At 48.3% G+C, this 12,336-nt stretch overlaps 1 protein-coding gene across 1 annotated transcript; it reads left to right on the top strand.

The window, feature by feature from the left end:
- The first annotated feature begins 849 nt into the window (after window positions 1-849).
- On the top strand, window positions 850-10,382 carry LOC140263155 (keratin, type II cytoskeletal 8-like). Its single transcript, XM_072357898.1, is given in 9 exon segments — window positions 850-888; window positions 6,824-6,897; window positions 6,899-7,523; window positions 8,146-8,363; window positions 8,639-8,699; window positions 9,089-9,184; window positions 9,507-9,671; window positions 9,759-9,884; window positions 10,158-10,382. Coding segments are annotated over 9 exon segments (1,629 nt in total).
- The last annotated feature ends 1,954 nt before the right edge of the window (window positions 10,383-12,336 follow it).

Below are 12,336 nucleotides of genomic sequence, written 5' to 3'. Positions count from 1 at the left end.
CTCAGTGGGGGATGTATTCCACATCTGGTTGTCCTCCACTTCCACAGCTGTTTGTCCTCCACTTTCAAGGCTGGGTGTCCTCCACTCCCACAGCTTGATGTCCTTTATTTCCATGGGAAGATCCTTGGGCCAGACGTGGTGTGAGGGTAAGCAGCACCATCTGTCTGACATGCAGGGCTTTTACACAGTGACTGGCACCTCCTGCGTGAGTGATAGCAATGCCCAAGGTGCTGAGTGGACACAAATTGCTCACAAAGAAAAGCAGCATGAAAGGATGAGACGTGGCCTTGAACCTGCTATTATAACTCCAGATCATCCAGCCAGGTTAGTCATTAGCCCTCCATATACGGCATCCCATTGCATCCCAATTAATTTGATTAATGCTTGGGAGGAGCGAGAGCTGGATGGTGAATCAATATTGGCTGCACTGGTGAATGTGCACAACCCCGCTGCAAGCACCGTGTCTGGCAGATAAAAGCACGGAGACAGGGCTGTTTTTTTGCTCCAGAGTCCTTGCCATCCAACTCACAGAACTTCAGTATCACCAAATCCCCTGGGGTGGAGGGGACCCACACAACACCACCCGAACTCAAACAGCACCACACAAACTCAAAGTGTCCTAGAGTGGCATCCCAATGCTCCCAGAGGGACTTCTCTTGGGAAGCTGTGCCATGCCCACTGCTCTATGGGTAGAGCCTTTCCCTCACCCCCCTACCTTCCCTTAACACAGCTCCGTGTGCTATTCTCTCAGGTCGAGCCGAAAGCAAAGAGAGAATCTGCAGAGCCCCCATAGAGGAGCTGGGCCATGTGCTGGAATGTCAGGACCTGCTGGGTGGGATGTGGAGATAGATGGCTGAGTGCAGGACATTCCAAAAGCAGAGTGAGCAGGTGAGTGTCCACCATATAATCCCAATCAGGGTGTGAGTGGTGCAACGTTCTTCATGCTGGGACTCAGAAAGAAATATGACAGTTGCCATATTTTTATGAACTACTGAGGAATGAATCCATGTGGCACGATATTGGCTGTAATTAAAGCTGTAATGAATTTTTAATTGTTACTAATCAAGTTTATTATGGGAGGGCCTCCGGAGCCACCAAGATTGCTTCCCTTGGGTTGGTCACTGAGCAAATATGGAGAGGACTCACCCTCTTTGTGGCCGTATTGGATAGGGCAGCAAACAGCTGGTGTGCAGGAAACATTTGTCTTTACGAGGGATGCTGCTCTGCGGGAAGGATGGGAAGATTGTTTCCTGGGAGGTGATCCGTGGTGCTGTGTTTACATGGTACATCTCCTGGGCAGCAAGGTCCTCTTAATGGGTGAGGCATATGGAACAATGGAGAGGAAATGCTGGGAGGTGATGTGAGGCTGAAAGCGGAAATCAGCTTCCTTTGGTCCCTTATCTCCTCTTCAAACAGCCATGGAAGCCCCAGCTTGCTTGCCTTCAGGTCTACTTGTCCAAGCTGAAAAACAGCTGAAATGCTTAATAAAACACTGACCTCCTCAAGTTCCTCAGCAGCCATCAGATACCATAGCAACACAGAATCAACCATAGGATAGTTGGGTTGGAAAGAACCTTAAAGACCATAGAACTATAGGATGTTTGGGCTGGAAGGGTCCTTAAAGATCATACTCATAAGATGGTTGGGTTAAAAGGGACCCCAGAGCCCCCCCAGCTCCACCCCCTGCCCTGGCCTGGTCCTGTCAGCTTCCCAGGGCCCCATCCATGCCCTGAGCACCTCCAGGGATGTCACAGAGCATCCTGAAGGGGATGACAGCAGTCTCTGTATTCTTATTTCAGCTCTTATTCACCTCAATTCCATTGTGAAGATTGTGCCACCAGTCAGGCATCTTCCACACCGGCCTTTTCCCTTTTCTTTTTAATGTCAGCCCTATTCCTCTTTGCCTCTCCCACCCAGCCCAGCCCGTGGACATGCTGCGCTTCCTGCTCTTTCCTGGCCCCATTTCATCCCCTCTCAGCTAAAGCTGGGACGGGTAGAGCAGGATTTGCTGAATTCTGTCAACCGCATCACCTGTGCGTAGTGCTGACAGCAACACTTCCAACTCCTCTTCCTCACGCCCACTCTGCCTTGGAATCTGATGCTTCTCTGCCCTCCACTCTGCTCCCACATGCACTTGCTCTGACCCAAGAGCTGTGTGATGTTCCTTTACATTCACACTTCTGACCCCACAATCAACCTTTTCTGACCTTCTCTACTGCTACTTGAAAATCCTGGCACGACTCACTCCGAGCTACAAGCACAAATGGAAACCTCTGCATCTCCCAAAGCCTGGGGACCTAACGTTGGATTTGCAGACATGGTCATCAAATGCCACTAGAGGGCTTGTGCAAGGGACATTACCCAGCTGTCACACACTTGCCTGTGTCCTCCAGGTTGATGACAAATTGACTTTCCCATAAATTATGGGATGTGGACTTCAGGTTGTCCAGAAAAACACTACCTAAAGGGAAGACTTGCTTCAAGCTCGTGGCTGATAGACTGATGAAATACGAAAAGACAAATGAAGGACTGTGTTTGCCAATAGCCCCACTTGCAACAACTCTGTCTGAGATGCAGATCCTCTGCTTTAAGGGGTTAATATTGGGCCAGAATCAACTGGAAATGGAATGAGTGCTGTCTCAGTCCCTAAGTCCAACCTCAATCCATCCCACCATCCCACTGACTGCATCCTCAAGTGCCACATCTCCACACTTCCTGAACAGCTCTGTGGCAACCACCCCAACCCCCTGGGCAGCCTGTGCCAGTGCATCACCATTATCCTTATGGAGTTTGTTTGGTGGTTGGATCTGAGGGTTGGGGACACAGCAGTGTGCCAGGACGTGGGTACTGAATGCAGTGGGATAACTTGAGCTCTGGATTCCCTTTGGCCACACTGAAGATGCAACAGTTTGCATTGAGCCACTCTGCTCTTGGTGGATTTTAAAGCTGAGCACCACTAGAGGGCTCAGAGAAGACTTTATGTGTGTTTGAAACTTATGTGGGTTCAATTGCAGAGAGAACTCCCCACATTCCACTGCTTTTAGGGCTGCTTTACCTTTTCTCCACCCATTTTGTTGTCCTGTCGATGCTGTTATTGCTCTGGTGGAGGTAATGACAGCAATTGAGGTTCCAATAACTCAAAAAAGCGATTGACTCAATCGATCAAGCGCTGACCTTGATTGGACTAATTATCAGCTCTATGCCAATTGGAAGGCCAACCCAGGCGATACGTAGGCATGATTGTGAGGGTGCGGCGATCTTCCCTGCTGTGATGACACTCTGCTCAATGGAGGCAGCACTGGGACCCACTTCTTTCATAGGCTGCTAATCACGTTGTTTATTCTGAATATCCGCCAGAATTATCCCCAGCTGCTTCAGCTTCCTATTGGGGTGGGAAGGATGTTATTAACGTTGTTCTCTGTCACGAACAGAGACTGTGGGTGCTGCATTAGCCCTCTTCACACATCTTCATCCCCATCCAGCAAGGAAGGGCAGATGCACTGCACATGAAAGGCTTTTCTTGGGTTTCCTTGTTTTTTTTATAGAAATGGTGAGAATTACAGGGCTGTTTAATGACTTTGCCTTCTAAAAGAGACCTCACGAATGGGGCCGTGGCTCACCTGGATGGGTTGAGTCCCTCTCAGGGGATGCCACGCTTTTCCTCCTCTCCTTTCCTTATTCACACAGAAGATCCAGATCAGGAGCTGCCCCAACCTTTCCCCTTTGATTGCAGATGCCTTTAGCATCAACTATCTTTGCTCTGGGAGAGCAGCTGTGCATAGGAAGAAGTCGTGATTTCTCATGACGCCTGGCACATTTAAACTGGAGTTCAACCCAATTTCCTCCCTGTGCTCATTTTTCTTCTTCTTTCTTTTTTTTTTTTTTTTTCCCTCTGTGTTGGATCTCTGCTTCTCCTGAAACCCTTTGGAGATTCCATCTCCTCATTGCTCCAGCACTTCACGCCCCAGCTCCAGGGCATTAGCCGTCCTCATAATACAGCTGCATAAAGTAAAGCAAAAGAACACAGCAAAGCTCTGCTTCAGCCACTCATGGTGGTGATTAATAACAGCGATAGAAGAATTACTTCACTGTTTTCACACATTATTTTGAATTGGTACTTTCACATTCTTGTAGGGGAAATAAGGGATTAACAGATATTATGATTAGTATTTTCTGAGGAGATCACTTAATTAATATTATAGGTCGTTAAAAGCAAGTTATGGACTTGTTTACCTTCCTGCTAACCTAGAATAATTAGCCATTAGTCATTTCTTAACGGGATTGCAAGGCAAAGCAATACTGTGTTTTCTATCAGAAGAATCCCTGCTGGTCAGGACCTGAGGCTAAAATCGAGCCCTACCCCCCACCCAAAGCATCTCAAATGGGTGAGAAAGGATGGGAATGGACCAGCCCAGAGCCACAGCAGGGAGAAATCATCCTGCAAAGCTTTGGCATTCTCAGAGGTGAATGCTCAACACAAGGCTGACCAAAGGGAGTGGGGTCATGGTCAGTGGGCATGGAAGGATGAGTTGGGACCGGACTGGGTGAGCTTAGCTGTGTTTTCCAACCTTAATGATTCTATGATTCCTGTTGGTCTTCCACTCCCTTGATGCTGCATCTGAGCTCTCAGTTCCAACCAACATATGGGCTGTTCTATTCTACCCTTTGTGTTTTGACCTCCACTTTATTCTTTCTTCCATCCAAAACACAACTGCTCATGTTCAAGCAGAGCTACTGACCCCAGCCTGTACCCTGCTCCTGTGCAATGCCATCAATGCTTTCCCACAGAACCCTTCTCATTACCAAAGACAAAGGGACACTTGCCCCTCAAACTGTTCCTATTCAGCACTCAATACCAATGTGCATTATCCCTTCCCTCCTGTTTTAGGGAGACATCCTGGGACTGTAGGTTCTCCTACAAGAAGGTGGGGAAAATGAAAGTCTGTGGGGTGAGGACATTTATCTGTGGGTGTCTGCATGACCTCAGTCCCGTTTCCTAGGTGATTGAGGCCCTACTTACGTAGGTATTTGGGCAACTGCTGATCAAGATCTACTATTTCAGTTCTCCAAGTGCACACCTATCTCTTCCATCTGGGCAGCTCTTAAGTACTGTATTTATGTTCTACCTCATTTGTGTCCTACTGTATCACACTGCTGGCCAATCTCCCTATCCTCTGCTCACCCGACTTTAAAAGCCATCAATTTCTGTTCCAAGTTGAATAGATCTTTTCTCAAATCTGCCCTATTTTAGTCATGTTTTGGCTTCCTATTATGAATGGCTTAAGACAGTCCTTTCAAAATGTGGAAATATTTCCTTGAAATGAGCCTAAGTACCAGTACTGATTTAATCCCATTTATTACTTAGGCTGATTGGAGGTAGAATGAGTGTTATTTCTGTGGATTCTGTGCTGGTCAATGGAAAGGATATGTTGAAATGGGGGTCTTGTTGCCTACATACATTGGGAACTGAAGGCACTTGGACACATCTGAGAGCAGTGCCAGGTCCTTGCAGGGGAGAGGAACTCGTGACATCTCCCCCTCCATCCGCAGGATGCATGGCTGGGATGTGTCGCTGAGATCCAGCCCAACAGGTCCAGGTGTGGCCAGGTTTTCTGTGCCAGGGCCAAGCTGTGCCAAGGATGGTCACAACAGCAGCCTACACACCGTGCTCTGGTTACATGGCACGTGGGGCAGGGTGGCTTCTCCACCATACAGGGGTTACAGGAAGCAGGACAGAGCAGCTTTGGGAGTTGATGCAGCGGTTCTCTACATCTGAATGGGCACCTGGTTTGCTTCAAGAAGTGAATGGATGTATTTAGGGCAGTGGTTTGCACAGACACCTGCAGCCTTTGTTCTACATGGAGATGGCTTGTTTGGCCCATGGGTGTTCCCACTCCTGGCTCGTGGCACTTCCTCCCCAGCCCATGTGGGTGATCCAAGAAATTGTTAATTAAGGTGAGGAAAATGGGTATTTTAGCTCAAAACTGGTAAGGAAAACTATGAGTCATGGCCACCGAGTCTCAGCTCCTTCTGACAGGAAATCTGATATTGCCTTAATCTTCACCTGAGCCTAATAACGGCCCTGAGGTCACATGAGATCGTCAGGCTCTGCAGTGCTCATGCACAATATCTCCAAAACAAAACTGCAGGGAACAGACACAGCTCAGGATTTGACAATATGGTTGTGAAGGAATATTGAAAGAAGGTAAATTCAGCTGGAAACTGTTACAGTTCTCAGTAACTGTAAGTAACTTTAAGTAACTGTAAGTAACTGGTAAAGTGTAACTACAAATGTAGTAGTTACATACAAATGTATGATCATGAAGGACCCTTCCAACCCAATTATCCTGTGGTTCTGTGATATATAAGGACCCTTCCAATCCAACCATCCCATGGCATCCCAAGGGAGAAAAGGAAACTATGGCAGACAAATCTTTGCTCTGTGTGGTTCATTCTTGGTACATGTGAAGCAAGGCAGGCCACCCCCTGCCCAAGTCAACAGAAGGGCAATATCAAGGCCTTGTGTCTCATAAAATGAGATGCCAAAGGAGGTGGGGAAATTCAAGAGAGATCAAACTGTGGTGAGGTGCATGGATAACTGTGCGAACTGTAATTAGCGATGGAGGGGCGAGCTAATGAGATAAGGAAATCTCATCTAAGCAAAGCTGATGAGTCAAGCAGGATTTGTTGGAGTTTCACAACTCCTCCAATGGTGTGTGGTGTTTACTCTATCTCCTGCTCAAGTGCCCAGTAATTGATGCCTGATGATACAAACCAATAATAACATTAATAGACCTGATAATTACCACGGAATGGAGACCAGCTTCTCCGAACGTATAAAGGAGAACTTCTGTCACCCACAGCAGAGGAGCTGAGGATCCTGCACTCTCATTTCTCCTGTTTTACAGCCTTCTCCATCTGCTCTCATCTTAACTCTCCGGAGCATCGCTATGAGCCACCATTTCTTCAGATACGGCAATGGGAATTTCAGTTCTTCTTCTGCTCACTGTGGCACACTGGGGAGCGGGAGAGGCTTCCCTGTCATGAGCCACTGGGAAGATGATAGAGGACAAAGATTTGGTGGTTATGGCTATGGGTATGGGCATGGCTATGGCAGCAGGAGCCTCCACAACCTGAGTGGGTTTAGGAACTTTTCTACTGGTGGAATCTACGGAGGAGATGGAGGAGGGTACGGAGGGAACTGGGGGTATTATGGTGGGAGATACCTGGATAGGGACTTAGGGAGAAGAGGGTATTTTGTGGGGGATTTCTCAGGTGGGGAAGGTAGGACGTATGGAGGAGGTTCAAGCAGGGGAACGCTCAGTGGAGGCCTTCGTGAGCAAGGGGCTGGGCAGGGCTTGGGACGTGCTGCTGCTGGTGGAGGCATCGAGGATGTCCAAGTCAACACCAACCTGCTGAGGCCAATACAGGTGCAAGTTGACCCCGAGTTCCAGAGAATGCGGTCAGATGAGAAAGAGCAGATTAAGACACTCAACAACAAATTCGCATCATTCATCGATAAGGTGAGTCCCTGTTCTTTCTTCATTTATCATGGAGTGGGGAACGCCAGGGGTGCTTCTTACAGGTCCAGCCAATGCATCTGATCCTCCTCTGTATCTCATCCTCTGCCCCAGAATCACAGCATTGGCTGGATTCCCTTCTGCCTTAATAGCTTGCATGGGAGAAAAACAGCCTGAAAAACACTTCCACCCACTCAGATTTGGCATGTGCCTTTGTTTGGGTGTTCACGTGTGTCCACATAGGGTGGAAGCTGGTGTCATTTGTTACACGTGAAGACATAAGAGCCTCTTGTATTACCATACAGAAAAGATGTCAGTTACACCCAGCTCTTTTAACTATGCTTAATCATGAAAAATGGGATCACTTTGACTCTTTCTTCTTTATTTTAAACCTTTTGCATGAGAGCTGCCAGTGTACAGCCTTGCTTGTTGCCCCTGCTAGAGAGATGCTATCCCCCTAGCTTTCCAAAAGGTCTTTCTGGCTGCTTTCTCTAAGGCAAGATATGTTTATAAAGAGCAAGGTCCCATGTGGTCTGCTGAGGAGGGCTATAGCACACCTAGCAGCATGGCCTGCTGCTATCAGTGCTTCCCAGTGGCTGAGGTGCTCCCCTGCTTTGCCTTCCAGGTTCAATGCCTGGAGAGGCAGAACCAGGCCCTGATGACCAAATGGGAACTGCTGCAGCAGCAAAGCTCCCAGCCAGAGGAGAGCAGAAGCATCACCTCCTTCTTCCAGTCCTACATCAATAACCTGCAGAGGCAGCTGGACACGCTCCAGAGCCAGAAAGAGCAGCTGGATCCGGAAGCCTATGAAATGCTTCAGCTTGTTGAAGATTACAAAAAGAGGTGAATACTCACTAAACCAGGACAAGGCATATTGTAGAGCTGGAGTCTTCCCAGGCAGTGGTATCATGCTTTTGGATGGCACGGCTTTCTGGTCTTCATACACGCTGTAGACTTGACAGCACTGCTCTCTGATTGGCTTATCTGGGGCCTTTGGAGCAGAAGTTAAAAGAAAGCTCGACATGTCCACTGTTTGGATGATTCCTTTTGGTTTCTGATGCATTTGTCTGAAGAAGTCAGATAGGCAATGAGCTACCTGTTTCTTCTCTCTGCTACAGATTTGAGGACGAAATCAACAAGCGTGCATCTAAAGAAGAGGAATATGCAGAGCTTAAAAAGGTGAAGTAACACAAGACACTGGGCTAAACCAAAGCCCTGGAAATAAAACAGTAACTGGTTTGTTGTTGAGGTTTTCAGAGAAAGGGATTAACCTCGTTTCCTCTGTCTGGAGCCATCTAAAAACTGAGCTGTTTGCTGACAGAATGGAGAGAAATGGCTTCTTCCAGAGAATGTCTTTGTTCTGTGTGTCTAGAAGTCACTGTCTGTCTCCATTCACTCAAGCCTAGAGGAGAGATTGTTGTTAGGGTCTGAAGTTGGGGAAGATAAATCTAGCCTGATGATCTGTGTGCTCCAGGAATGAAAGACTGAAATCAAGCTTTGTAGGAACTGTGATTCAGAAAGGAGTAGGCCATCAAAGGAACATAAATATTTGTTGGTTTCTTTCACAGGAACTGGACAGTGCCTACATGAGAAAAATAGAGTTTGAAGTTCGGGTGGAAATACTGAAGCAGGAGCTTGAGTTCCTCAGATGCTTATATGAGGCGGTGAGTACACTTCTTGGGTCAGGAGCACACGTACCCTTTGGAGGCTGCAGGAGGATTCCCCTGAGCAGGACTTGGTGTGCAGGGCGGTGCTGTAGATGGGATCATGTCTGATTTAATAATGTTGTGAGTTATTTTTAATCTGTGAGTGAAAAAGGGGATGGAAGAGACACTGGAATATTGAAACTGGGGATGGAGCAGGACTTGAGGGAGGCAGGGATATTCCAGAGGGTAACTGGCCAGAAGGTTCAATTTCAACCCTCATAACAGGACCCAAACTGCTTGCTTGGACTGTGAAAATCCAAAAATCTTGTTTTCCTTACAGGAGCTGTCCCAGCTGCAGACAGTAGTTGACAACACCAATGTCGTTCTGTCCATGGACAATGGCAGAGAAGTCAACATGGATGGCATCATTGAAGAAGTCAGGCAGGAGTATGAGAAGATTGCTCAGAAAGGCAAAGATGAAGTCAATGCCATGTACCAAGGCAGGGTGAGTAGACATATCAATGACTCTTCCTTGCTTAGGCTTAACTGACCCAGAAACCAACATGTCCATTCTCTTCTCTCCACCCATCAGTACCAGGACCTTCAGAACATGTGGGTAAATCAACGAGAGCAGCTGAGGAACAGTTACCAGGAAATTCAAGAGCTTACCAGGCAGATACAAAGACTGCAGCCAGAAATCAACCTAGTCAGGAGACAGGTAAAGCTGATAAATCACAACAAGTTTAAACTATTCTGTCCACTCCTATATGGAGAGAATAATGCCTTTTGGAGGAAAAACTAAAGATTTTCTTTTCAAAAAGAAGAAAATTAGAATTTTGAGTGCCTATTGGGATTTAATTTCAGTTGATTAACCCATTATCTTCTGAGCTTTGTCACTGAGGTCTTTTCATTTCCAAGAACAACCAGGAGGGATTGAAAATCCCAGTCCCATTGGAAGAAAAGGGACAAATTCTATTTATGCCCTCTGCAGAATGACAGCCACCAAGAAGCCATCAGACATGCTGAGCAGCGTGGGAGCTCTGCACTGAAAGATGGAGAGAAAAAGCTGCAGGAGCTGGAGAACACTTTGCAAAAGGCCAGGGAAGAACTTGCTCAAATTCTGCATGATTATCAGGAGCTTCTGAATGCAAAATTGGCTCTGGATATTGAAATTGCCATGTACAGGTCACTGCTTGAGGAGGAGGAGATCAGGTAGGCACAAATTGCACATCATAAGTGGCAGCAACCCACCCTATCCTAAATCCATCACTTGGATCTCAAATGAGTCCCTACCTGGAAGGGCTGAGTTCCTTGTTTGTCTATTGATAGCAGCAAAGATTACTTTCATGTTTGGTGGTTCCATCCTCTCAATGTCACTTTTTGTTCACAGGATACACGAAGGAGTGCCAGCCACTGTCCGTAAGTATCCTTAGGCTTTGGAGTTTAGATTAGCTTCCCAGGAAGAAGAAGCAAGTGTCATTCCCTCACAAGTGGGAATGTGCACATATATATGCATTTATACATCAATATGTGTCAGCCTCGGTACAGTACATTCTGAATTCAGTGGTTAAATTCAACCACAATAAACTAAATATATAGGGAGTGGGGGATAGATCGCGATGTCCATATGGGGAATGAAAAATATAAATAAATCAAACAGGCCAAAAATTTCTGTAAGTAGAAAGATAAATAAAGGTGAGACATAAGAGGACTCACTAATGTTCTTACAAGAAGGGTTAGGCATGGACACATTAAAGCTAATATATCTATTGTGACTATGGAAGTTACTGCTTGAAGAATAAGGCTGATATATCTGTATATTTTGCAGGTGTTGTTACACACAGTGTGAGTGGAGAAAGTGGCTTTGGAAGAGAATACGGTGACTTGAACAGAGGAAGGGAAGACATGAGCTCAGACGACAGCAACAGGACGATATGGACAGAGACAACACCAGGAAGGGGAAGAGAAGGTGGAAGACAAAGTGACAGGGGCTCGACATATGGCAGTGGAGAGCAAAGGGGGGGAGAAGAAGGGCAATATCACACAGGGAGGAGCTCAGGCTCCGGCCCTGGATCTGGGTATGCATCAGGAGGGAGAATAAGCACAGGTGGGTCCACAAGAGGAAGTGGCCACAGCTCTGGAGGCTTTGGGTCGAGCTCTGGCAGTGGCCGATGCAGTCCTCATGGTGGAGGGCTGAGCTCTGGAGGAAGCAGTGGCTCTGGCAGGAGAGGGTCCATTTCAGGAGAAGGAGGAAGCTCAGGTCATGGCGGATCGAGCTATGGCAGTGGAAGTGGAGGCTCCATCTGTGCAGGAGGAGGCTCCGGCTCTGGCTCTGGCTCCGGCTCTGGGTCAGGGGGAAGCTTTGGCAGCGGTGGGTCCTCGTCTGGAGGTGGCCACAGCTATGGGTCTTGCTCGGGCGGTGGATCTGGCAGGAGAGGGTCCAGCTCTGGGGGAGGTGGAAGCTCAGGGCATGGCGGTTCCAGCTATGGCAGTGGAAGTGGAGGCTCTATCTGTAGAGGAGGAAGCTCTGGCTCCGGCTCGGGATCTGGTGGTAGCTTTGGAAGTGGTGGTTCGTCATCTGGAGGTGGCCACAGCTCTGGAGGCTTTGGGTCGAGCTCTGGCAGTGGCCGATGCAGTCCTCACGGTGGAGGGCTGAGCTCTGGAGGGAGCAGTAGCTCTGGCAGGAGAGGGTCCATTTCAGGAGAAGGAGGAAGCTCAGGTCATGGCGGATCGAGCTATGGCAGTGGAAGTGGAGGCTCCATCTGTGCAGGAGGAGGCTCCGGCTCTGGCTCTGGCTCCGGCTCTGGGTCAGGGGGAAGCTTTGGCAGCGGTGGGTCCTCCTCTGGAGGTGGCCACAGCTCAGGAGGCTTTGGGTCTTGCTCGGGCAGTGGATCTGGCAGGAGAGGGTCCAGCTCTGGGGGAAGTGGAAGCTCAGGGCATGGCGGTTCCAGCTATGGCAGTGGAAGTGGAAGCTCTATCTGTAGAGGAGGAAGCTCTGGCTCCGGCTCGGGATCTGGTGGTAGCTTTGGAAGTGGTGGTTCGTCATCTGGAGGTGGCCACAGCTCTGGAGGCTTTGGGTCGAGCTCTGGCAGTGGCCGATGCAGTCCTCACGGTGGAGGGCTGAGCTCTGGAGGGAGCAGTGGCTCTGGCAGGAGAGGGTCCATTTCAGG

The sequence above is a fragment of the Excalfactoria chinensis genome, chromosome 28 (genome assembly GCF_039878825.1).
Source record: "Excalfactoria chinensis isolate bCotChi1 chromosome 28, bCotChi1.hap2, whole genome shotgun sequence".
Taxonomy (NCBI): Eukaryota; Metazoa; Chordata; class Aves; order Galliformes; family Phasianidae; genus Excalfactoria; species Excalfactoria chinensis.
The sequence above is the reverse complement of the archived record's forward strand: the minus strand, read 5'-3'. Positions and strand labels throughout refer to the sequence as shown.